The 27,892-nt window shown below is 34.8% G+C and overlaps 1 protein-coding gene across 2 annotated transcripts; it reads right to left on the bottom strand.

Moving 5' to 3' along the window:
• Nucleotides 1-809: 809 nt before the first annotated feature.
• LOC136798078 (contactin-5-like) lies at nucleotides 810-21,249 on the bottom strand. 2 transcript variants are annotated; one of them, XM_067054667.1, is made up of 22 exons: nucleotides 21,027-21,249; nucleotides 14,418-14,795; nucleotides 13,399-13,698; nucleotides 12,212-12,505; nucleotides 11,576-11,893; nucleotides 11,009-11,293; nucleotides 10,415-10,738; nucleotides 9,844-10,104; nucleotides 9,245-9,414; nucleotides 8,874-8,967; nucleotides 8,219-8,521; nucleotides 7,527-7,844; nucleotides 7,111-7,285; nucleotides 6,351-6,520; nucleotides 5,876-6,037; nucleotides 5,358-5,400; nucleotides 5,088-5,194; nucleotides 4,704-4,838; nucleotides 4,122-4,247; nucleotides 3,191-3,274; nucleotides 2,491-2,615; nucleotides 810-2,262 (listed from the first exon to the last, which is right to left on the bottom strand). In XM_067054667.1, exons 1-22 carry the CDS (start codon nucleotides 21,097-21,099, stop codon nucleotides 2,101-2,103), a joined length of 4,407 nt encoding a protein of 1,468 aa, XP_066910768.1. In that variant the 5' UTR covers nucleotides 21,100-21,249; the 3' UTR covers nucleotides 810-2,100. The 2 variants fall into 2 exon arrangements, with proteins under 2 accessions (XP_066910768.1, XP_066910769.1); XM_067054668.1 differs by lacking the exon at nucleotides 3,191-3,274.
• Between the last annotated feature and the right edge of the window lie 6,643 nt (nucleotides 21,250-27,892).

Here is a 27,892-nt window from a genome sequence, read left to right as displayed (position 1 = left end):
AGACATTACTGATTTCAAGTCCCTTTCCAGCCTTTAAGTAAGTAATTTAACCTGATGCTTAGTCAAATTTAACGACAAGGAGTGTTCAATAGGAATAGGACTGGTCATCATGAAAACAAAGGGCATGAACTTGTATCAGTTATGTACCAGAGTTTACGTCACGTTTATCACTCGTACTACGACAAGGAATTTGGAAAGATGTACGTTCCGTAATAAGAACGTCAAAAAATTTTGAGGCCTTCGGGTGTTCTAACTTTTTGGGTTTTAAGCCTTAAATATTTCCATAGTAGACTCTCACTAATTCGAACTTCCATTATTCGAATCTTTCTATAATTCCACTTCAAAGAAAAACCCTCTTTAAATACTTTCTATAGTTCGAATCTCTCTGCAATTCGAATAAATAAGATTCTCCTTTCGGGATGAGCTGGAGTTTTTATAAGATACTTCAGTAATTGGTCATTTGAAGTAATAGAGATGACGCGTTCTTTAGAAGAAGCAATTTGTCACAAGATTCAACCATCAACCGAATCATCGAAAACCTTGTAAAAACTCCTTTCGAGTCCGAATACACGAGAGTCAATTGTAAAATGTTCCTTTTCCCGGCATTCTGAGAGTATTTTAAGTTTAAGAAGTTGCACGTTCGTAAAGCCTTAACTTGAAATTTGGCCTCGTTTTTCTTATAAAAAACTAGCATCAGGTCCGTCCCTTAATAATAAAATATTTTGTTTACAACAAGGACTTCAACCAGCAAAAGTGAACTGAACAGAAGAGAAGAATTTGATAAAATATATGATAACATATTATTATTATAATAAAATGGTAAAACTTTTATTTTTAATGATCATGAATCAAAAAAATTTAAATAATATAGAAATCAAAAATTATTTTAAACGCCCTCTCTAAGTAAAGGTATAAGAGTTTATTTTTTACAGGTAAAATATTAAAATTTCAGTACCTGCGGTGTTACGTTTTGACGTATTAACTTGTACATTATAACAAAATAACAAAAAAATGGATAAAAGTTTTTCATACTATGGAAATATTAAATAACGTATAGCAATATAAAAATATGAAAGTAATCATCATCAGTCGGACAAAAAAGTCCGAAATATTTGTATTGTTTCTAAAGGGGTACAAACTGTTTCAGAGGATTTTTAAGAACTTTAAAAATCTTTGACAATTTAGGAAATACAGCTGAATATGATAGATAGTAATTACGGCAATACAGTATACAATATCATTAAAGAGATACCGAAATTTAAATAAGTTAAAATTCCCTTGGATAAATAAGTCTTAATTTGCTCGAAATAGAATATGTTCAAACCACCCCAGCTTCAGACGTAGACCGGACACTTTTGACAGAGATCAATCTTTATCATGTCATGACTCTTAATTTGTTTCCCTATTAGACGTACCATGTAACATTTTAAATCCCTTTTAAAAATAGAAAACCAAATAAAAAAATCAAGTAACAAATATCACATCTACAGTATTATATCAATCATATGTAAAAGAAACAAGAAAAATAACATAAATTTTTTAAAAACACATATGGTCTAAGGTCTAAGATTTGTAATAAAAAAATCATATTTTCAATTTGTATAAAAATAGTGGTGCAAAATATGGACAGTACGAACTAGTCTGCGAGAATTATTTTGTTACGTTTAGTTCGTAATAGAGTGATAACGTCGTAATATATTATCTATATCATCCAAATGTTGGGAGTTTTCTTCTAAAAACGAAGATTATTCCTCTTGTACCAAAAAAATGTCTTATACGAAACTCTTGGAGCCAACTTCGGATATAAAATACATCATCGTTAGATGCACATAATAAACAAGATATCACAATTAATACCACATGATTATACCGGTAAGCTAACCTCAAACAGCAAAGATCATGTTAACCCCAGTAATATCTCGTAACTTTTGGTATCTTTAGAAGATCGAATAAAAAAGCAGCCAGTCATTCCTTCTGTTCATACCCGGGCTCCTCCAAAAACAAGCTTGATCAGGGCCTTCCAATGATGGTCAAGCAATTGATTGCAGCCAACAACCCCATATGAAACCCCAATAAAATCTCTTTTTCAATCGTGTACTCTTATACAAGGAATCCAACATATTTATCATCTTGCTCGTCAATATACTCATTGTCACTTCTGTAAGGTTTGGAACTAGCGATAGATGAGGGCGTTGGCGAATCACGCCCGTTGACGCCCTGGTGAAAACCGTTGGGCGGTGGAGGAGGTGGTTGATCGTAAGTCTGAAATAGCAAAAAATGAAGAAAATTCAATTAAAAGTAGTCACTTTATTGCATTAATGAAGCAACGAACACCTGTGCACATACAAGTCAGCAAAGATTCATTGGGTCGAAAATGATTTTGAACGGTAATAAATGGCGATAAACGTAATTCCTGAATGAAAAATGGAGAATGAACTGTTTTAAACTAGATTTCCACCCGATATCTGAGATCTGAGCTAAAGTTTTTACCTTTGCAGACGGTTTCTTGAAACGTTGAGCATTGAACGCCCCTGGCGCTCTGTTAAGCGCCCCTTCATCAGAGGGCGGGCTTCGGAGATGATCATTAGTGTAAGGTGGCTCGGGCATATCTTCATCTGAGAGGAAAAATCGAGTTAAAGCTAATTATTTTTCGGAAAGGTTTGTGATGATGAGAAAACAGGGTAATAATCATTCTAGCTCTAAAGAAATCTAAATCGTATTTTGATAAATGAGTGAGTTGGGTGGATATGTGTATGTATGAATGCATGTGTGTTAGTGCGTTTGCGTTGTAGTCTAAAAAGGGCCTAAATACCAGGAGCAGGCATGGATAAAATAGCTGCGAAAGAAAGCTCAGAAGACAATAACAAAGAGGAGAGAGGCTTGAGAAACAAAGTTATCACTGACACGAGACAGTCAACGCTAAGTCATTGTTGTTAATTGAAACAGCTGAAAAACTGAAATTCCGAATTTGTAAAAAACAGTAGATGAATTCCGGATTTTTCGGGCGTTTTTGATAAAAAAAGGCGTAACTTTGACTTAAAGATGTCATAAAACAAATTACACACAACAAAAACATCCACATATACATGCACACAAAGACTGATTATCGAAAAAAGATTAGAAGTTTTATTTGGAACAAAAGCGTGAGGAGTTGGTGTTGATGTGTTTTGTTTAGAGGGGGTAAAGTTACCTGAGGATAAGCGTCCGCGGCTATTCCGAATATTGCTGGCGGGCGGAGGCGGCCGATTGTTCTTTAACAGTGGCTGATGAGCATCTGGACGAAAAAGGGAGAACAGAGAGTCGGTTATACTAGGCAGGCTATTGTTAGTAGTTTCGGATGTATAGTTAATAGTTAGTAGTTTTGGTCCTTTTGTGATTGTTGAAATTTCTCATTTCTGTTATCAAGAATAAACCTTTCAATGTTATAAATTATTTATTTTTTATCCAGCTTGCTTTCGAGTTGAAAGCAAAGTTGTTTCAGGACTTTGGGGTGGAGTTGTGTTGGGGAATATAATTATGTGTGATTATTCTAAGTGTGATTGTGAAGTGCATGGTGTAAGAATTTACAATATAAAACATAACTATAACAATATGTCTACTACGTTTAACAGCTGTCTAGTCTATTGCTATTGTCTTCTGGCTTTATTTCAAGCATTAAGAACATTTTGACGATATATGCTAGAGAAGGAGTTCGACCACTGTTTTGATATTTTAACATAAAAAAAAACCAGGGGTCTCAGACTTTACCTTTCACGAGTGGTTCGGATAGGGAGAGGTAATCTTGACTAAAGCATATCATTTAGAATTAGATTTTCCACCAAAAAGTTTTGGGTCAAGCTGGAGTTTTTACAAGTTCTTTGATGACTCTGTTGGTCGTTAAATGTTGAGACAAACGATTTTATTACTTTTTCTAAAGAACGCATCATCCCTATTGTTGAAAAATAACCAATCAGTTAAGCATCTTGTAAAAACTCCAGCTCATCCCAAAGTTTTGTCTCCGGAAGTGTTTCAATACGGAAATGGATCGAATGGACCGACGCGTAGCGCTGAAGTAAACGTACTAGTCTCAAGGGAAATAAAAAAGATGAACGAACACGTTTAAAAGATTCAATGAAACTCACCACGTTCATAAGGGGATTCTGGGTAATCATCTAAGTTGTCAACTGAATATCTATTATTGCGTGAGATTTCTGATGGTCGTGGTCCGTGGTTCAATTGGTTCATGGATCTTGAATAATTGTTATAGTCTACGGAAAAGATGTTCAAAATTCATGACGTAATGTTTTCTACGGAAAGACCCCGGTTTTTGCCAGTAGTGGCAAATTTTATACAACTTTTGACTAGTTTAAATTTGCCACTACTGGCTAAAACCACGGTATTTCCGTAGAAAACATTAAGTCATGAAATCATGAATTAGAATTGAAATTGTTAAACCGTTAAAAGGGTAAGTGACATCACAGGGGTCGAAGCATTAGCACCATTGCATAAAACAATCAACACGCAATATTAATATACACAATGTCAGTACATTCAATATTCTTGAGCAAGTTACAGTGTGCGATGTTCAAAATATTACTCCGTTTCAAATTGCAAAATTTATTTTGCAGCTAATCCAACAAGATCTTTGAAATTTCGCAAAATTTGAAGTAGAAAACGTGAGTCTCTGTCTGTGGAAGAACTTGTTGTGGAAGAAAAAGTAGTACCTCGTTTATCTTTCTTTGGAAGTCTACCAAATGATGTATAACTTGGTGTAGGATCTTGTGGGCCTGGAAGGTAGCTCTCTGGACGGTGAACATTATCTCCATAATCACGACTTGGAGGATCAGCATAATGATGTACTAAGGAGATAAAAGTTTAAGAAGTTTGGCTACAGCACATAGAAGAAAATTATCGTGATATTTTTGATGCTCTTATTGTTCAAAGATTTATTCAAAAATGTTATTTTTTCTCCACGAATCATTGAAAACTGCAGCTTTCCAACGTGAATTTTCCAAAAATGTCACGGTGGACTTTTTCCTTTGTCAATCTGTTAATTCTGTTTAAAATAAAATTTTATAAAACTTTTGGGATCATTTCAAGGTTCTTACAGTTACTGTCGTATTCCGGAGGTGGCGATTTTGAAGAGTCGTCAATGATGGTGGAGTCGGCGTCGTAGGGTCCAGTTTCAGGGTAACTTGACCTGATGTAATCACCACTGCAGAAAAAATTAAGGAGATTAAGAAAATTAAATCAAAGAAGATAGATATTATTCTAAATATGATAAAAACAAACTTGCGTTCTTCTTAACTCAAAACTCGCAACTCGAAATCACTATCCTAGACCGTTATGTTCGATCGAATGGAATCATAATGACGTACTTTTTTATTGTGTCAATCGGTATGTCGACTTGTACGTGTGGATCTGAAATAAAAAGAGAAACCATGGTAACCACATATGTGTGGGAAAACAGTAATGAAAAACTACCAGCGATATTCTGATAACCCTGGATAACCTAACAAAATGATGGACCTTCTTCGAGATCTAAAGCATCATCTTTGAAATCACCGTGGCTGTCATTTTTTAAGACTTGATTTCATCTTTATCATATGGCAAGGCTCCATAAACATGACGGAATAAACTGCAGAAGATTTGTTTTCATCACAATGATTTGCCAAAATTTGATGGTAGCAAACACTGATCCAAAAGTCATCTGGCGTATAAGAGGAAACCCTAGAGTGTCACTTCGATTTGCAAAAAACAATCAAGAGTAAATAAAACATGTTCAAATTATAACAAATTTAAATTGTAAATTAACCTTGACACTTATTAGCCTTTGCTGCTACCTTTTAGTCAATATGTAGTCAACTGTTACAGAACAATACAAACGAACACTTACTGTGCGACATTTTGTCATCATTCTTTCGTTTATGGATGCAGATGAAGAGAACGATCACCAATAGCAACAACAATGCACCACCACATCCAACACCAATCGCTATGATGTCTGTTTGTGATAAACCTGCACTTCTCGGAGCCGCTGTGGGGTCACCCATTTTAACTGAAAATCGAAGAGAAAGATTTGTTACAAACCAGGCGACAAGGGATGGGTTCAAGTTTAGCAGGGGAAAATGACGTCAAGTTTCTGCATCCGTTACAACGGCGATGCAGTAATACTGTTTCTCTTGACTACGAGAAAAACGTCACCTCTTTTTATAAAACTAGTAACAAAATCTTGCACTTTTTTTTTTAGGAACACCACCAATATTTGCAGTAAGTACCCTTGAGTACTAACTGATTTATTAATGATACCCAAGGACTGCCTTGATACTAAGTGTCATTGTGAATGAAGCCCTTGTTACATAACCACTTACTAGGATCAGATACGCCGACTGGAGGAGCAAAGTTGCCACGTGAATCATATAAAAGGAAGTAAATGTTGTATGATTCGCTTTCATCAAGACCTTGTACAACGTATGTTCCGTTACTTGGGATGTCCGTAATCTTTTCCGTTGTCCACTCATCTTCAATGGTTGTCTGGTATCTGAAAAGTAAATCAGAATATTTATAATAGAGATACAAAGAAAATTTGCAACATCATAATTTAAATGTATAAAGTATACCACAAAAGTTGATTGATCTGCAACTCATTCTAATGTTTTTAAAGCAATACAACCAAATGACATCAAGATTTTCAAAATCAAAATGGTAATGCATCAAGGTACTTAATGATGATTGCGTTCTAATAACAACTTTCTGTTGGTTAACATAGAATCTTTGAAGTTTTGTACCAGTAAGAAAGTGATTTATGTTCTTATGGATTGCTTTATTCATTGCAGTCGTGCAACTCCCAAAGGAGCTCTGGTATAGTGGTCATTGACCTTGATTGCTGCACAGGTGATTGAGGTTCGATTCCCACTCGCAGCGGTTCACTTGGCAAGTGAACGAACCTTCGCGCGGGGTAATCCATGCCATGCGAGGGGAATTGGGTTGTGAGGGGAATTGGGTTGTCAGTCCATAGTGCTGACGGAACGCTCATTGAATACGTTTATAGTTGCGAAGATATGCCTTGGAGCCTCCTGCAACTCAACCAAAAAAAATCAAAACAAGAATAATACGGTTTGTTTGACTTACTTAATCAGTGCGTAGTCCCATTTCAATCGGTTATCGGGTAAATCACGCTTCTGTCTGCTATTGGCTTGTGGGTTTGTTTGTGGTTTTGGTTCTTTGGTGATCAACCATGAAACTATGATTGTTTTGCCATCAGTACCAAGATTGAAATCAACGTCTGCCACAGATGGTGGTGCGTCTAAAAAGGAAAGTCAGAAATTCGAAAATGAAACATTTCGGACATCAAATCAAAAGGGTAAAAAGGGTAAAAAGAAGAAAAGATTGAGTTTTAGGATCTCCAGTTAGGTACAAGAATAAGGAAATTTTATCTTTGTCGTATCATTTACAATAGTTTTTATCTCATTTGAAAAAGGGATTTCACAAGGAAATAAGCATAGCGTAAGAAAAAATTAAAAAACGTGAAGGGAGCTGTTCCTTACCACTCGTCTTGAATTCGATTGCACTAGATTTAGTGCTTGTGCCCATCATATTTTTTGCTGACATTGCAAATTCGTAAGTGGTGCTCGGCTTACGATTAGTGAAAACATATCGGTTCTCTTGCGCTTGTCCAATCCTCAATTCGCGTGGTGACTTCTCAGCGAAGAGGTCATTCTTCTCCTTGTAATAGAGGATAAATTCGACAGGGTGACCACCACTGAAGCCGGGAATCCAGGTTATGGTGATGTTGACAGCGATGGGGTAAGTAGCTTGCAGGTGATCAGTTGGTGTGTTGATCCTCACTGGTGGTTCTGGACGACCTGTTAAATCAAAAACAAGAAATCAAAATCTATCTATTGATTGCAAAGTGAACTTTCTATTACATACCCTCTACATGTTAAGCTTTAGAAGGAACTCCCTTTTCATCAAGATATGACTAAACTATTTTATCGAGAGTAGATTTTAAGTTGTTCAGTATTTCATTTCACGCCCTAGTGTTTGATCATCGGCTCCGGTTTTTAGTTTTTACTTTGAAGGAACGTAAAAAACAACTTGTAAATCGGCAAAAATTAAAAAGATAAAAGCAGACTAATGAGTTGACGAAGAGTCAAATGCTATCTCTTATTATTCTAACGAGATTTTAACCAAAAGGTCATCGACGGAGAGAAAAAATCTAAATTCCTTTCCAACCTACCTTTTGCTAGAACAGCAAAATCCTGTGCCACCTCTCCCAAAGCATTTTGTGCAGTACAAACATACTCGTCACCAATCTGCTTGACAATGAACGTCAATTTCGATTCAATACCAAATAAAGTGGACACCTCCCTGATGTTGTAAATCCCAACACCATCCAATAAGTTGCCAGTACTTCCTTTCTCCTTCCAGAAGATCTTCGGTACAGGATAACCTTCTGCTTTACATGTTAAAGTGACGGTGGTACCTTGATCAACACCAATCTTGGTGTCGGCTGGTGAAGTGGTTGAGATAACAGGAGTGTCTGCGGAAAGAGAAAAAATAACTTAGACTGACAGAAAATAAGCATAGCGTGTGATCGTATTAAAACTATGATGACAGATAAAGTTGATATGTACAGTTAAATATTTTTGACAGTTTCTCTCCTTGTTCTAATAAGGTTGGTATCCACAGAAATCGCAAATCTTGGATAAGCCCAAAAGTGAGTGCATTTCAGAAGTCTCACAAATATCAGCAAAACCAAATCGAACCTTATTAGATTTACGGAAAGTGTCCAGTCGTGAAAGTCCAGATCAATTTGCTAGAGAACAATATATAGAAGCAAATTTTGTGGGTTTTGGTAGGTTTTGGAGCATTTGTTGACGAAAAGGACTTACGTCGTACAAGGACGTCGACAGTATCGGTAGCAGAAACTTGTTGACCATCGACTTCATTGGTTGCTATGCAACTGTAAACACCTTTGTCTTCAACCTGTGTGGAAATGAATAAAATTTCAATTAAATGATAAGTTTTAAATTTGGAACAAAGTAATTGCTAGTTTTGTCTTAATTTTTGTCTTTAATTTTATACAATTACAATGACGTGAGTAATTATTTGGAGAGCAAGAAATCTTCACTTTAAACTCTTTTATGAAAGGTACAACAATAACAACCGCTACGACATTCTTAATCACAAACTGATGAAAAAGATTTCCGTTATATAGACAGCAAAGAAAATGAAGAAATTTTGCGACCTAAAGAATCGTTACCTTGATGTTTTCCAAGCGAAGGCTGTTTCCATAGCCTTTGATCTCGAGGTCTCCCCTCTTTTGCCATTTGATTTCAGGTTTTGGAACACCAATCACATTACAAGTCAATGTCAGGCTCGATGTTAAGTCAGCTATTTGTTTACCAGTAATTGAAGTGATTTCTGGCTTGTCTGAAATGGGAATCATGGAGAGATTACCGATGAGGATGGAGAGTGGTATATCTTTTTTGTTTTGTTTTGGTTTCAATTTTTTATCAACAATTTTAAAAGCATTATTAGACCTAATTTAGAAGGCTGGATTTTTGCCTAATCACCATCCAATGAAAGAGATGGCAGTAGATCGATGCAAAGTCATTAAATTAAATCTTGTTTCAAAAAGATTGGAAGTAGTCATTGCATTGACTAATAGGTTTCGAGCAACAGGTCAGAAGGAAAGGGGGCTATAGTTTCTACTCAATAAAAGTCTGGAGTGGAATCAAACAAAGGAAGCTCACTCAAGATTAATACAATAACGACCGGTTAGTGAGAACTGTACTGAGAAATATTCTCCGAAGTCAAGTAACGACCAAGTTTACGAAACTGGTTATCAAAAAGACGTACAAGTCACAAGAAGTGTTCCAATGGTGCTATTAGTTGAACCAACAGTATTCGAAGCTTGACACATGTAACTGCCTGTGTTTTCTTTCTTTGCTATCTTCACAACAAAGTCTTGTGTTGTCTTGGACGTTTCACGACCATTGAAAAACCAACGATAACTTAATGCATTGTTGGGTTTAGCGTTGACAGTGCATGAGAAAGCAATATCCGAAGCAAGTTCTTTGACTGTATAGTTCTTTAAAGGTGAAAGGAATTTTGGTGGATCTAAAATAAAAAATGGGCTTTATTTCACTCATCAAAAGAAAACAATAAATATTTATGGATGGTTGGATTTCAAGATTTTCCTTGAAAAAAAACGTTTCGGGTTATTTGTCCGGTGGGGAGAATTAGAAATTATTTCGGGTATCAGGGTAGATAAAGCAGGCTCTTGGTAAAGTAGCAATAGCTCAATGCATATATATTTTTTGATAAATTATTAATTTCATAAAAAATCTTTTTTTCTCACGTTGATTGAAAAATAAATTTCACTAGAAGAAACAGTTTGTTATTAAAGAGTTAAACAATGTTGACTTACAATTAACAACCATTTGGACACCAGCTGTTGCCCTTCCGCCTCCATTATACGCCACACAGGCATATTTCCCCTCATCCCTGGACCTGATGCCTGTAAACTGCAAAATGGCTACAACACTACGCACTCGGTCATTTGGGTTGGGTTGGTTAGAGGAATAAGACTTTGTTATGACACCGTCATCAAATTTGGTAATGTTCAATCCATCTCTGGTCCAAAAGACTTTCGGTGCAGGTCGACCAGTGAAATAACATTTGATTTGAACAGTTGCACGCTCAACAGCTGTGACTAATCCCTTAGGGAAGGGCGGCTGTGGCTGTGGACGAACTAAAAACAAGACGCATTATGGAAATCATAATTTCACCATTCGGCTAAGAATTATAACTAATCATATTCCATTGCTTTAATACATTGTAAAGCTAGAATAAAAGCAATTATATCTGGAAAATATTTTGATTCCACAAATGTATATAATGTAATCAAGCTATCTAATTCAATTTTTAACGTAAAAGATTTTCTTTTGTTTCATTTCTATTGTGCAATTTAATTGTTCATAAGGTAAAATTTGAATTGAACATAGAAAGGTAATAATCTTACTAGCAACAAGAATTTTGATTTTCCTTTGCTCCTTTGTTCCCAATTTTGGATTACTCGCCACACATATATAATCGCCTTCATCAGAAATTTGCATTCGATCAATGGTAACACTTCCCACGCTGTTGTCAGTGTTCAATTGACGTCCATTTAACTGGATATTGTATAAAGCTGCTGGTTCACTGTCACTTTTACATTCAATGGTGACTGGTTTGTTTTCTTCGATTTGGACTTCGATACGAGATTGGTTGTATCCATTGGCAGTAATATTTGTTCGTAATGGACCATCTAAAAGAAGATTATTCCCATTTCTTTACCTTATGACTTTTGCTTCAACTCATTGGGAGTTTATTACACTTAGATTTTGACATATCCCACTAAAGTTCCGCCGGTTGAAAACCTTGTAGAGGCGTCAGTCTTCTAATTTTCTCAGCGTAGTCTTTGTCAAGGTACAGGTGCTATCAGCAGTTGACTTAATGATATGTAATCAATCTCATGTAAATTGGTTCCTCAGATCTGGAGAGATTTCATGCAATAACATCATTTTTGGATTAAAAAAACATAACTTACATAAAACTTTGACCTCCATGGTGTCTTGTTTCGAATACCGTTGATCTTTATTTTTCTGATTTGGGTAATTATAAGCAATGCATTTGTACTCTCCTGTCTCGTTGACTTGGACATTATAAAGAGTCAGTTTTCCTGATTGGTTAGGTGATCCTAATTTTTCCTCTCGGACTTGACCACGGGCATCTTTATACTTGCGGTACCATTGGTAGGTGGCAGCAGGGACTGCATCACTTTCACATCTTATTGTCACATTGTGGCCTTGATTGACACTTGCTTCTTTGTCCAAGTGGTCAGGGAACCTGACAGGCTCTGGTACATCTGTAATTCAAGAATTAGGATATTTAGGTAAGGTTTCCAAGGTTCTAATAGTTTTAGATTTCTAGTAGTCAATAATGAGAATGAAATAGAACAACAAAATATGACAGAAATTCATTAAAAGTAAGGCTAAGAGTGCATTTTCACAGAGGATTGAAAGAATAAATCTATCTTGATTATATGTACCATGCGATTTCCAAAGCGCAGAAGATCTACTCACATACAAAATCCCAAGTCTTATTTCTTCACCTGGAAAATTTTATTAAAGTGAATATTTTGCTAAGAACAAGTGATTTGTCTGGATTTGTTAAATCTACTTACAAGTTACGATCAAGTAGGCTCCTTCTGGGTCTCCTGGGCCATATTTATTTCTTCCTTGACATGAATACATAGTAGCCATTTCACGGGTTGGATTGATAAATCTTAAACGCTTTCCATTATTCTCAATGATCAGGTTATCTGTATTACTCTTGATTTCTACTCTAGTTGGATAGCCTTTGTACCATGTGTAGCCTGTGGTTGGTGGGTTTCCACGAGCTTCACAGTTCATCTCTTTAGCTCCATCGCTTTCAAAAACAGTTGTGTTGAATGGTTTGTATAAGATATAAGGTTTGTCTAAAAACAGAACAACACATGAATGTTAAAATTCATGATATGCACCATTGCAATGTCTTCCATTCCACCCAATAGCTGATTGGTTGAAAGTGACGTATTGACTGATTTTACGTCACTTACGACCAATGAGTTGTTGATTCCGTGATGTAATGTCAGAAGACATTGCAGTGGTGCATATCATGAATATACTCAAATTTTGATGAGAATTAAATTTTTATTGCTAAAAACCCATAAACAAAGTAATACTGCTAGGGCGACACAATTCTACAAAGGCTGCAACAAGTTTTGTTTTTAGTTTTATGGTGACCATTGAAAGCCATTGGTATTTCAAGGTATTTTTATGTGGTCTTGAAATGTTATTTATTAGTGTAATCGTTGCATCAACTCAACGGAAAAGGGAGCTTGCAACCCAGGTATTTAATCAGTACTTAGCAGGGAGCTGGATTTTATCTCAGGCAAAATGCACTTCTCGATTTGTCAGTGTATCTCATTATTTTATTCAGATATCTCTGAATATCTTGATTATGCAAACAGAGAGGAGGAGTGCAAGACTACTAATGGAGTCCCCTAAAAGAACCAAAGGAAATGAGCTTTTTGTTTACTTATTTTCGTAAAAGCAATTGGCTATAAAGTGACCTAGAACTGGAAATTTAAACGTTGACTGCAGTACCCAGCAGAACCAGCATGTATAGTACACAAATACTAAGCAGAATATCAAAATTTTGAATCTTAAAGCCCTGTACACTAAATTCAAAAGACCAACTCACTGCAGGATACATGCCATCTTTTTATACAGACCCCGCTCTCTGTGCAAAACAAAAACTCAATACTGTCAATTCTGAAGCTACAGTATCAACAGTAACATAAGACTTGAAGAATAACAAAATACATACGCAAAACTTTGAAGACAATGTCATAACTGTCTTCCTCATTATAGCCATTGGATACAATACAAGTATAAGTGCCAGCATCTTTGTATGACAGTTTTGTGAAATTCTTATATAGTGTGTCCATAGCTTTGATTTTATCAGTCACTGGTTTAGGGTCGTCTTTTGCATCATCATCAGGTGACTTGAATACCCACTGAAACGTTAAAGGCTTTGGATTTCCAGCATTGACTTTACATTTGAGTTGGAAATCTTTGTTTTCTTGTTCAGTGATTTCAAGAGGATCTTTAATGATTTTTGGTGGTACTGGAAAAAATATAGGAGATTATTGAAAAGACTATTGAGGAAAAAAACAAAAATCCTGCCGAAGATGAGAAAAGATAAAAATAATTAGAAAAATATCAAAACCAAGAAATACACCATTGACACAGTGTTGCAAATAAATAAATTCCAGTAATTGGCTGGAAATTTTGGGAGCATAGCTAGAATAATTTGAGCAGAGGGTTATTGGGGCGCTCAAGGCTAAGGGGGTACAAAATTTTGATGATCCTGAGATTGGCTAAACACTTATTTTGATTTAAAAGAAACGAACTAAAGAAATGTAATTGACATGATGAAAAAATTACCAAAGAAGTCTATAAGCCTATTTAGCCCTTAAATTAAAACCAGACATAATGAAAAAGTAAGTTTCAGAATGACTGTTAGAGACTACAAAATGACATGTAATTATGGTCACCGACCATTATTTGCAGCACTGTATAACTCTTGACAGAAGCTTTAATAAAAGGTTATATACAGGGTTTCTAGTTTAAGTGTTTGTCATTGGGTTTGGGTTAACATGAATGTAGACAAAAGTTTCAAGCATGCACCTGGAATATATCCTCAATATATACATATACAATATCCCAAAGGAACTAGATTAAATTTCTGTTTCATTTATTATATGAAAAAAAAAACAAAATGGCCAATCCTTGCAGTTGCTTATCTGATTCACATCTAAAGTGAAATCAAAGATATGGACTTACCTATGACACCAGCCTCAATTTGGCTTTCAATGTTAGGTTCTGTGAGGCTTGTATCAATTCTACGTAACTGGTAAATCCCTTCTTCTAAAATTGTCATACCAGATATTGTAATCTCAAAATCAAAACCATTTGATCTACTGTTTATAATGGCCAGATTAGAAATTTTGTTATAAAATTCAGGAGTCTGTTTATTTTTTATTGTTGAAGTTTTAGAAACTTGTGCTATTGGTTGTCGTCCAAAGTCCTGACCAGGTCTTTTAAAAAATAACCGAAGCAAATCTTGGTCCCCCAAGGCAAAGTTTGCTTTCCATTTCATTGATAGCCTTTCAGATTGGCGAACAACGACGCGGGCTTTCTCAGGTTCCAACTTTTGCTGAGCTAAAAAAAAGGAAATTTCAATTACAAATGATATAGAATGAAAGTAAAAAAAATCGATTTTATACTTTTGCAGGGGGGAGAAGTATTTTCTAAGTAGAGCTCAGTCCCTCAAGCAATTAAAGAGCTCAAACTTTCTTTCCCATCTAAATAAAATGGTAAGAATCTAATGAAGTAAGTTTCAAATATGCAATGTTTTCTATTTTTAGAGAAAATCTTGATATTTGCTTCATATCAGTTAAACACACTGATTTTGTATAAGATTCCCATTTCTGCACTAAGATTCTTGTCACTTTTCCGGAATCTTTCCACTATTTTTCTGGGGATAACCAGCATGAGATTGGAAAGGGTTTGAACCTTATTTTTCAACTTCCCGAAGCCTGGCCTTTTTACGCTAGAAAAGTGGCAAAGGAATCTTGGTGCAAAAATGGGAGAAAATCTTATACCAAACAACGGTATAATGTTTTAAACTGCTTTTTTTTAGATCTGAATTGGTAAAGGTCTATTTCAAGAGATTGCTTTGAAAAAATTTATCAAGAAAATTTTGACTTGAAACTTTGCAAAAATATCTATATATTAATAGCGGTGCTCAGGGATTTTTCCAAGCACCAAGCAATGCCTCCGTTTTTACTTTCAAATTGAGTTTTTAATAAAGGCGTAAGCCGCGATATCAGAGGCTAGGGGCGCCTTGAGCCCCCTGTGGGTCCAGGGCTAGCCCTGGTGGGAGGTTGAGAAAGCTGAGCATATTTTTGTCTTAACTAGCACTTTAAAACGGTTAAAATTGAATGAATTTATAGAATTTATCAATGCACTCAATTTGAATTGAGTTTAATGCCACCGTCTAACGCCAACGGGGGAATTTGGGTGCTTGGAAAAAACACTGGGTGCTTTGTGTCAGTGTGTCACCACTTTCATTTTCGCTTTGATTGTGTTTTAAAATTATGACTTTTGATCTCTTGCTCCACAATTTGTTCTATTGGATTCGCGCCATTTGCAAAAGATTGGATAGAGGTTCAGCCTTTGTTTTGAAATTTAAGGCCCATCTACATTTAGTAACTTTAATTTCTGCCCAGACTTGCCTTTTTCTCTCTTCTTTTGTTTTAAATGTTTTCGAATGTATTTTAACGATCATATTTATTAATGACATTCGAATTCTTTTCAAAACAAAACAATTTTATTTCATAGAAAAGAATATTTCAAAAGTAAATCAAAACATAAAAATCAAAAAGATTGTGGACAACAACAGCATTCAAAAGGCGATATAAAGCATAAGAAAAAATTAGTTCACTTCTTTCTTTTTATAAAAATATTCAAGTCGTTGTGATTGTTAAAAAGTGTGTATATAACGTTTTATGTTTAAATTCGAAAAGTTATGAAAAGGGTTTAAAAAAGAAACTTAGAATTGCCTTTTTTTTTCTCGATCTGATAAAAACAAAGAGTTATGCTATTCTTTGTGACCTTCCCACTTTTTCCTGAAAAATTGTCATTTAAACTGGACGCATATTAACAAGAAAAAAGTAAAAGATCAAATTTAACCATATAAAACACTTTATAAGTCCCTCTTCTCCTTTTAAAACCTATTAAAAGGATAGATAGTTCGAGTTTACTCAGTTATCGCAGAACTGTATATTGAGTTTTATATATCACCTTCTCTTTTATTGAAAATGAAATTGAAATTATTCTTCATTTTCAATAAATAAAGGAGATGATTTTTAAACAATTTTTAGACACCTAGTGTCTATCAAGAAGATCAGATGTACGTTTACGATTGAGTAAAGTAACACAACAAGTACTTCTTACACGCCAATGGTGAAATTTAAAAAGAGCTGTGATTTAGATATTTTCAGTACAAAGTGCCTGCATGTTTATTTTAAACTCAATGCAACGCAAACAGAAAAGTTTTTTGATGACCTTTGTACGGTCAACTGCTCTAACTTGGGACGATTGGTTGAAACATGGGACTGTTGATATCTGGCCTGTTTTTTTCACTTACTGTTAAATCTCTTTGACAACAAATTTGTTTTGATAACTCCATCAAGTTTATCAATCATACTTTCTGTCATAACATGTCACGATAACTTTCACTGATGGCGCGCTTTTTTAAACTTTTTTGTTTTTATTCAAAATGACCGGACGCCCATTGGAGAATTAACAAGATGGGATAAACAAATAACGAGTGTGTCCTTTGCCGCGGGAGTGACGTCAAACGCTCCATGGTTTTGCCACTAATTTGTTCTTCTTTGTTCCAGACACTCGCGTGTGTTCCACTACAGATTTTTTTCATATTTCTATTTAAAATCCTACTTGGTGCAAAAGAGAAATATATATCAAATTTCCAAATTGCCGTCCCATGTTTTGTTGGTTCCAAGTTAGAGCAGTTGACGGTATGAATGAAGAGAGCCAACCAAACTTACAAACTGCCCAGCTAGAGGACTCATACCAAAATGTAAAAAAATGTTTTATCTTCGCTTTCAAACGATCCTGAAAAGGCACCAGGTTGTTTAGCACCAGCATTATTTTGTCTGGTGTTGGTGTGAGCAGGGGGGGGTAAAAAAGCTGTTAAAATAGCATTTTTTGGCACAGGACCAGACGTAATCAATCACCAAACTAATCGACTTTTGTGAAACTTAATCGAACGACAAAAGTTCAATTAGATTCTTTTAAAATCAAACTTTTCAAAAAAGTCGCTAAAATTTTGTGTATGCGAATAAGTTCGACAAAACATTAAGTTCGACAAAACATTAAGTTTGACAAATCAGTTCAACAAAGTTTGACAACAACAAATATTTGACAAAAACCAAAATGTTGAAAAAGTTTGAAAACAATTAAAGTTCAACAAATCGGCAAAAACTTCGTTCAACAAAGTTTAACGACAAAAAATGTTCGACAGATAATAAACTCTGCTCAACAAAATTCCGTTTGACAAAGTTTGACAACAAGAAATGATATGTTTGACACCTTTGACTTATTGCTAATGCTAGGATGATAGAATGGCAAGATCCTGGATGGTTTCCTACCGTGAGATCGGGTAACTTGCATCAGTGGAGGGAAACTTGCATAGCCATCAAATGACTGACCAATCAAAGCAGCAAAATTTCAAAACAAATGAATTACGCAGCTCGCACGCAGATCTACTCCTACCATTTTTGTTTTGATTTGAGTTTGTATTTTAATGACCTGACAGGTCATTCATTTGAGGGCTATGCATGTTTGCCTCCACTGATGCAAGTTACCTGAACTCACGGTATGTTTTGAAGAATTTGTGGGTATCGACATGGTTTCTGCCCCCCCCCCCTTAAAATAAGGGGGGAGCAAAAAAATTGCCTTTTAAAAAAGGGGGGATTTTTGTCATTTTCTTTAAATAAGGGGGATTCTTTATCAAGGGCTGCAAGAATCTATCAAAATAAGAAAAAAGGGGGGACTAAAATATTTGGTTTTATTGATAATAATTTTCTTTGTCTAATAATATCTTCTTTCCAGTTTTTGTGCTCACAATCTCATGCCCACTATTTTGCAGACCATGCTATATTGAAAGTTATGTACATTAGAACAACCTTTAACATACCAAATCAAACCATAATAATAAATCAAACCATAGAAACTATCATTCTCCCCAATTAGATAACGTTTTAAGGTGTTTTGAGGGTATAAAAAGTGAAATATTCCTTCGTCGCCCAACCATGGTGGCCAACATTTTTTTCCTCTCTTCTATCTCTTTCTATTGTAAAAATTGTTTGATGAAGGGTACAAAGATTTTCTTGAAATAGTTGGTCGACATCAATGATCTTTGACATTAATGATCTTTGACATTTTCAGCTCTGTCGCATCCAAAATTCATGTCATAAGCATGAAATCTTACTTGTGTTTTACTGCCTAAATTCTCTACTTGGGAAGACCACTTGCTTGACCTAACTTAAACTAGGACTACAATCAGAAAATATTCCCAGTTCAAATATAAAGATAGATAATATTTACAAGGCCTAAGATATGAACAAAACACAACTGTTATACCAGGTACTGCATCTTTTGTTTGGTTTTATTCATAAAAAGTTTTATTTGTATCATTTGATTATAGGATCCAGTTTATTTCCAATGATTTCTTTTTATTGAATTTTATTTAGTTGGATATCATTATGTACTAAAAAAGAATCTGAGGGGGACATTCTAACAAGGGGTACTGGTAATTTTTGTTCAATTTAAGGAGGAAGTTTTCTTTAAGGGCAAAATTGCATTTTAAGGGGGGACTGAAAAAGTTGGCAGAAACCATGATCGATCAAGTCTATTCGATTGAAGTTTGACAACCGAACTTATTTGAACATTAATCGGACAATAAAGTTTGATTAAGTTCGACAAATAATAATAATAATAATAATAACATGCATAGCCCTCAAATGAATGACCTGGCTGGTCCTTAAAATTACAAGTTAAATCAAAACAAAAATGGTACCGTAACTTGGTCTAATGTCGACATCCCGTCTCTAATTCCGACACCCTTTTTATCAGCTGAAATTGATAGAAAGGTTGAAACTGTTTTTCTTGGCTTAGCAGGGCTGCAAATGAATATTTTTAGTCAATCGAACATCATGTCCGACAGAAATGAAATCCTGTCGGTCAAACTCAAAATCCTGTCGGTCATTCAGTGTATTTTTTTTTAAGTTACGGAGAAAGCGAGTAGGAAAAATAAAAGTTACCTTTGAACATTTTTTTACTGTATATAACAGAGAAATTGATTCGATAAAAGTGATCTTAGAAACACCCTTGGAAGTTACGAAGAAAGCAAGTTGATCAAAGTTAACTTAGAAACACTCTTAAAAATTAAGAAGAAAGCGAGTTGATAAAAGTTAACTTAGAAACACTCTTGAAAGTTATGAAGTAAGCAAGTTGATGAAAATGGTCTTAAAAAAACTCTTGCAAGTTACGAAGAAAGCGAGTCGATAAAAGTTTAACTTTGAAACACCCTTGAAAGTTACGAAGTTAAAGCGAATTGATAAAAGTGATCTTAGAAACACAATTGAAAGTTACAAAGAAAGCGAGTCGATAGAAGTTAACTTTGAAACACCCTTGAAAGTTACAAAGAAAGCAAATTGATAAAAGTGATCTTAGAAACAAAGAAGGTTACGAAGAAAGCAAGTTGACAAAAGTAATTTAGAAACACCCTTAAAGAGTTACAGAGAAAGCGGGTTGATAAAAGTGATCTTAGAAACAAAGAAAGTAACGAAGAAAGCAAGTTGATAAAAGTTAACTTAGAAACACCCTGAAAGCTACAAAGGAAGCGAGTATTAAAAGAATAGGCTAAGTAAGAGACAGGGGTGTAAGAGATTTATTTTCAACTCTCAAGTTAATGGTTTATTCCTTTTTTCATTCGGACATCATGACGTCGACACAAAAGATTTTCAGTCGGTCAAATAGCTTTTTCAGTCGGACATTGATCGATGACCAACGCTTATTTGCAGCCCTGGCTTAGTGGTCACAGAGGAAAGCTTTTTCAATCAGTGATTCAAACTTTCATATTAGTCCTGTCTCTAAAAAAGGGTGTCGGAATTAAATGAGGGATGTCAATATTAGACCAACTTACGGTAGAGTGGAGCAGCGAGCGCAGCTGCGTAGTTCATTTGTTTTGACATTTTGCTGCTTTGGTTGGTCAGTCAATTGAGGGCTATCATGCATCGCATGTTAGCCTCCCCCTGATGCAAATATGACCCTGCCGGTGCACCCGACAGTCGGGTACTGTCAGGTGTTTCGTCGGGTGCTAAATTTCTAAATTTGTGAAAACACCCGACAATAGCGCAACCGACAGTCGGGTGCTAAATAAAATTCCTAACTTTGTTACATGTCGGGTGCTGTTAAAAGCGCCCAAGATGTAGCACCCGACAAAGTAACCAGGAAAGGTAAGGCAAATCCGTATCAATTGTAAATACATGGCCCAAACAAAATGTTCGGGCCGGTCCAATAATACTTTTTTGCCGACCCATGCCGTGGGTCGTCTGCGCCGGGTGCACCGTCAGGAGGGTCGTATGAAATTTACCCGACTTCACAGTACATTTTCTTCTCTCACCTTGGAAATTTCAAATTTTGCCCTTAGAAATCCTGTGTAGTCTGCCCCCATGTTACAGACAAATTCTGGAGTGGCCCATTATGTCTGGACAGGACTTCATCATGATTTAAAAACGTAAAAAGTACAATGATGGCTCATCATGGTCCTCCTCTGGAAATAAATGATAAAAAAGGTCTTACCATTGACAATTTGCCTTGACATTGATGCCAGAAGCCATGAAATGAAAAATAATCCATTTAAATTTATATACATCTTCCTAATTTGTTGTGTGTTTTCGTTTTTGTGTTTGAAAAAAGTTTGTAGAATTTTTCTTCATATGATGTTTTTAAAGCTATCGCTCCCAAACCAAAGCATCACAAGTTGACGTTATCATTCATTATCAAGGTTTCTTTACTACTCTCTAAAGAAAAGATATCATCATTATAAAATAGTACTGCTGGTGTCTTTTACTTTCCCTTTGTAACATTTCAATGGGTTTTTATATGATAAAATCAACGACCAAATCAAAGAACTGACTTGCGATTCATTAGTCATGCTTGATATTTATTCGATTTTTTTCACCCTAACCGGTTCTATTCATAAAGATTACTATAACTGAAACGGCTAGGAAATAAAACAAAAACAAATCCCGGTTGTCAAAGGTCAAAGTTAATAGGCGGGTGGCGGTAAGCTAAGTAAGATTTTGGCGGGTAAAAATCAAAATGTCAAAATTTCGCGAACGATTTTCTTTTCGCAACGCTCTGAAAACCTGCCGTTTACATAGACTGGGAATCCGGTCGTTTATAACGTTTTTGTTGAAAGCGGGAAATTTTTATGTCGGGATACGGTTAAAATAAACTATATTGATGCTCCTGACAAGTTTTCTACTTCCTATTTTTTACTGAGTTAAGTCGCTAGACTACCGTTTACAATACAATAGAAAAAGACCACAACTAGAGTCACCCTGTAGTGAAAGACCGAGAAATGCAATAAAATCAAAATAAAATCTGATAGGAGGGGTCCACTAAGGTTTCAAAGATTTGGCGATATATAATACCACGATACAGTTAAACTTTAGTTGAATTCTAATGGAAATAGAAATTCGGAAACTCGCTAGATGATGTACCACCCTGCACATTACATACATACACACATTAAAAACACATGGCAACAAAACTGACAACATCATCATGTCACTGGCACTGATCAAATAGACTTATCACACTTCCGCTAAACAAGATTCATCTATTGAAATATCCCCGTAATAAAAATACTTTGCTAATTATGCTTGGCCGGATTGAATAGCTTGAATTGCTCTTTCTAATTAAACTTAGGATTAATTGATTAGAAGCAATCGATCAAGATGCTCGCACTTTGTTGTTAATCGGCAATAAAAATTTTATTCAAGAGTGCTAATGATATGACTTTAAAGTGAGAAAAACTCGAGTGGGGGCTGGACCAATACAAAAAGTGGATAAGCATTAAAAAATACTCGTGAACTCTACTTTTCACCAGATACACCCAGAGTTAGTAAAATCCTGCGTTGCAGCAGTTGCGCTTTTGTTGTGGCTGTTAAAAGACCCAATTTCTATATGCAAAATTCAAATTTATTGGCATTCGAAATGTTGCAATAAACTTTACACGGGACGTTTTGTTCTTAATTTCCCAACGACTAATGCTTTCATTAGAACCTTCCGCCTTAGAACCGCAACTGATTTGACGATAATGCCAACAACATAGAAACAAACATGCATTCAAAGTTATCTTAATTTGAAATCTGCAAACCGAAAAAAACTATCCGATAAAAATTATTTGTTTGATGACCGTTCGACAAATTACATGCACGCTATCCATCATTGAGATTCCGTCAAAATCAATAGACATTAACCCTTAGACCACGAGAGACGCGTATATGCGTCCAAAACAAGCCAAAATACTGAGTCTCAGACTTGAGGCCATAGCTCCTCAACACTTGTTTTGAAGGGGCACAAACCAAATGCTTTCAGAAAAAGTATAAATAAAGCTTTCCAATGGTACCAAAACCATCTTCTAAATCAAAAGCTACAACCTTTTATGGCACTTTAAATTTTTGAGTTTCAAAAAAGAAATTAGAAAAAAACTTCAACTTTTTCAAAAAAAACAGCGCGCAAAAAAGGTTAATATATTTCAATTAAGAGATAGATATGATACCCTACCATACCACTATATCATTTTAACTGTTATTTGAAACTGTTTGAATCATGTTTTAATTCTTTTGTCATGTTTTATTATATGACGACGCGCTTCTTAAAAATCATAGTATGTAATGGACGGAACTTTATAAGAAACTGTTCTGGTGTACTCGTAATACCTTGGTGCCCTTAGTCAAATAATAAATTTGGAAAGACTAAAATGACTATCGCATAATCTGTTTCGATGTGCACACCCCTCCTTTTATTAAAATCGCGACTAAATTTCCTTCAAAGACATAAACTTCTTTATCACAGAAAGAAAATACATACAAAACCACTAACAAAACCGCGATCATATTATATCATGTATAGGAGAGAAACATCTCTTGTTATAACTGATTCCAGTCTGATCCATAATTTCACTTTTTACAAAAGTGACAGGTAGTTAGTTATCTTTCATTCACACGTTCCGATAAATTGACGTATAACGCATGACGCACTGTTGTTAGGGGTGGGTGGAAAGAATGCCAAAAATTGTCTGAAGAGTGGTCTGAAGTAACCAGAACCTATAACCTATAACCAACTTCCCATGTAAGTAATACTATAATAGTTATCGGGCAGTTGCGAGTAAAATATGAGATGTATTTTACAAGTTCCGAGATTTTTCAGTACAATATTCTCCGAGCTTTTAGATGAGGAAAATATACGGAGAATCCGGAACGAGTGGTTTATCGGTGACCCAAAAAATGCACTTTTTGTGTTGGAAAAAAGCTTATTTTGTAGCAAAGTGACATTAGTTTGCTGCTACCGCTACAATATGCAACAACATCTTTTCGTCAATTTATATTTTATACATGTAAAATACAAGATATATTGTACTCTTTTTAACCAATCAGATTGCAGATATTTTTTGGATCACTGATAATAGAAACTCTTTCGTTTGAAGATGAACTAGGAATAGGAAGCCTAGAAAAACTAGCGTTCATGTCAAAGCTCTGTCTCACTACACAAGACGAATATTCCAAACTGATGTTTTCAAATTTGAATGAAAAATACTCAATGACCTCAATATCTTTAGAAGTTCTAACAAAAAAATTAATCAAAATTTTACTCTAATTTTTGTACTCTATGGATAAGTTATTTTCTCTATCGGGCAATTTCTTAGCAACGTCATTATTGACCAACTACTCCATTTTCTTTTTAGTAAAATGATGTTGAAATTTAAATTGACGAAATGAGACAGGGCTGTAAAACCATATATAGCTCTATAGTCTGAATCGCAGACCTATATAGATATACTTCCTATATAGGAAGAAACCTTTTTCACTAGAGGATGAACTGAAGCCTAGGAGCTCTATGGTAAAACAACAATGTATGCAAATTGCGGGAAAAAGAGGAAAAACTTTTGAAACTTCACTTCAAATAACCATTAGTTTAAATCCACCAAATTTCAAAGCAAATTAAAATTTTTCCTCCCCTTCTTACCAAAAACACGACAAAAATGTGTAAGGTGTTGTTTTCATTTCTGAGAGAGAATCGCAACAACACTTTTGACAATCTAAAGGTCATATGTCAAATCACAAAATAGTAGACAGTATCATTACATGGTGATTTCCTTACGAAGTTAATTCAATTGTTTGTAACAGTCTGATCTCACAGTATTTCAAAATTCAAACTGTTTTCTCTCTCTACACATACTGCTATGTAATTTCTATTCTAATGTAATGCAATGACAGACTACTGTCACTGCAAATGCGAGGTAATAGGAAAATATTCTGACGTTGTGTACACCTCGTAACGCTTAAACTATCATTTCAGCTGAATTAGATAAAACGAGGAAAAAAATATAATGAACTATGAATTAGAGAATAATTTTGAGGAAGACGATGTTGAAGAAGATGAATTTTTTTCGTTTGACCAAAAAATTTTATTACCCTTTTCTCCCCGGGGGTACTAGGGTTGCGAGCTGACTGGGGGGGGGGGTACCGCCCAACTTTCGAACTTTGGACCATTACCCGGACATAAAAGGAGAAAACAAAGAAAAATTTTGTGAATTTTAAGACCCTTAGCGGGACAAATTAGACCAATCTTGACCAAATTTCGATCTTTCAGGGGGTAAAAAATTGAAATTTTCCTATTTTTCCGACCCTTAATGGACTGAAATCTATTTTCTGATTTTTCCGACCATTAGTAGGACTTTGGAAGTCCAAAAAAGGTACCCTTAAGGGCGGTACATACCATACCCTCAATTTGCTTAAGTACCCCGTACCTTAAGTACGTCGAACTCCACTGATTTCAAATATATATTAACAGAAAAAGTACCACTTGTCCGAAACGAAATAAGTGGAGGACTGTATATTTCTATTAGATGTTTCTTCTTCGTGGTCAAACTGTCAATCATAATTTCTATTCCACGACACCACTGCAAAAAAGAACACATCAAATACCAGAAAACAAAAGCCCATATACCATCTACTCAAAGAAGAAAATAAAATTCTGTAAAATTAAGAAGAAATCATAAAATTTTTATTATGAAATTTCGAAAAAAATGTAAAAACCTTAAAATAAGAAAGTGAATTACGAATTTATGAATTCTTTATCCCATCAGAACTTTGGTTTTGTAGGATAGCGGGATTTCGACTGAATATTTCATGAATAAAGAATTGGATATTAAGAAGAAACCACAAATTATTTTTGAAATCAATGCTGATGAATATTCACTTGCAAAAGCTACACCATAACTGTGTAAGAAGTACAGTTAACATATTGACAGAAGTTTTAGTTCGAATTAGAGAAAAATGATTGGAATTATGGAAAATTCTAAAAAACGAAGTTTAGTACAAGATACTGTTAAAGAATACCAGTAAAGCAAAAATTTGAAGAAAATTTTTTTTAATTTTCTTGAAAATTAACCACCTGAGGAAAATAGTCACTTTCGTAACAAGAATCTTGTTACGTGTGGTCCTTGCGAAATCGAGATTGTATATTCGACAGATCGTTTGTTTTTACACATCCCTTTAGAACTTTAGCGTGGCGTGCAGAAAACAATGTCGATCTGATCTCAGGTTATCTGAAACCATCTGATTTCCTCGTTTGAAGAAAAATTTACTAAGTAACAATAAAGCTGTGTCAAACGTAGTCTATGTAGTAGCTATTCATTTCAAATATTTTTAAGATAAGAAGAAAAGTATCAAATATTTTCAAACCCTTTCCTAACTGTCCCACCATCTGCTATAAGCTAATAGGAAAACTAAACTTTAAAAAGTACACTATAAGCTGGAACAAAAGCTTAAGCAGGCCTTTTTAAAAGTAGACTCAAAAGGAATAAAAGAGGTTTTCAGTAGAGTGAGCTTAGAAGGTAAAGGGAGGCTTTAAAATGACTTTAAAAAAAATTCTTTTGATTTGATACATTCCAATAGAAAACAAGACGACTTGAAGTCGAAAATTTCGCCTAGAATTTGAACTACATGGGAAAAACATAGATTAAGTTAATCTGGGATCTACTTTACATCGAGCCTTGATAAAACAATTTTACAACAAGAACAACGAGGCTTAAAATCGCTGAAAAATAAGACCAATTTAAGAGAAATTGTTGTTTAATTTTTAAAAACTCTCATAAAGTATATGCTTATAAAAAATAGATATGCTCTTATTGCACGCCATCCCTTGTTTACTTTGTAAGAACTAATACCGAAAGGTATATCACCATCTATCAAGAGTTATTGATTTGATTCTTATAAAGTATATGCTTATAAGAAAAATAAATATGCTCTTATTTTGCGCCATCCCTTGTTTACTTTGTAAGAACTAATTACCGAAAGGTATATCACCGTCTATCAAGAGTTAGTGATTTGATTCTTATAAAGTATATGCTTATAAGAAAAATAAATATGCTCATATTGTGCACCGTCCCTTGTATGCTTTGTAAGAACTAATTACCGAAAGGTATATCACCATCTATCAAGAGTTATTGATTTGATTCTTATGGAGTAAATGCTTATAAGAAAAATGAATATGCTCATATTGTGCCCCATCCCTTGTTCACTTTGTAAGAACTAATTACCGAAAGGTATATCACCGTCTATCAAGAGTTATTGATTTGATTCTTATAAAGTATATGCTTACAAGAAAAATAAATATGCTCTTATTTTGCCCCATCCCTTGTTTACTTTGTAAGAACTAATTACCGGAAGGTATATCACCGTCTATCAAGAGTTATTGATTTGATTCTTATAAAGTATATGCTTACAAGAAAAATAAATATGCTCATATTGTGCCCCATCCCTTGTTTACTTTGTAAGAACTAATTACCGAAAAGTATATTACAGTCTATCAAGAGTTATTGATTTGATTCTTATAAAGTATATGCTTATAAGAAAAATAAATATGCTCATATTGTGCCCCATCCCTTGTTTACTTTGTAAGAACTAATTACCGAAAAGTATATTACAGTCTATCAAGAGTTATTGATTTGATTCTTATAAAGTATATGCTTACAAGAAAAATAAATATGCTCATATTGTGCCCCATCCCTTGTTTACTTTGTAAGAACTAATTACCGGAAGGTATATCACCGTCTATCAAGAGTTATTGATTTGATTCTTATAAAGTATATGCTTACAAGAAAAATAAATATGCTCATATTGTGCCCCATCCCTTGTTTACTTTGTAAGAACTAATTACCGAAAAGTATATTACAGTCTATCAAGAGTTATTGATTTGATTCTTATAAAGTATATGCTTACAAGAAAATAAAGAAAAATCAAACCTGTGAAGCTAAAGACACAAAGATATAATGACGTAATCCAAAGAAAACCTGCGAAGATCTTCCGTGGTTGTACGAGCGTGTAATTTGTAAATTGATTTTAGTGAGTTCGTCCACCGTATCAAGTACT

The sequence above is a fragment of the Clytia hemisphaerica genome, unplaced genomic scaffold, assembly GCF_902728285.1.
Source record: "Clytia hemisphaerica strain Z4C2 unplaced genomic scaffold, Clytia hemisphaerica genome assembly, whole genome shotgun sequence".
In the NCBI taxonomy this organism is placed as follows: Eukaryota; Metazoa; Cnidaria; class Hydrozoa; order Leptothecata; family Clytiidae; genus Clytia; species Clytia hemisphaerica.
This window is presented reverse-complemented; position numbering and strand designations above follow the sequence as displayed.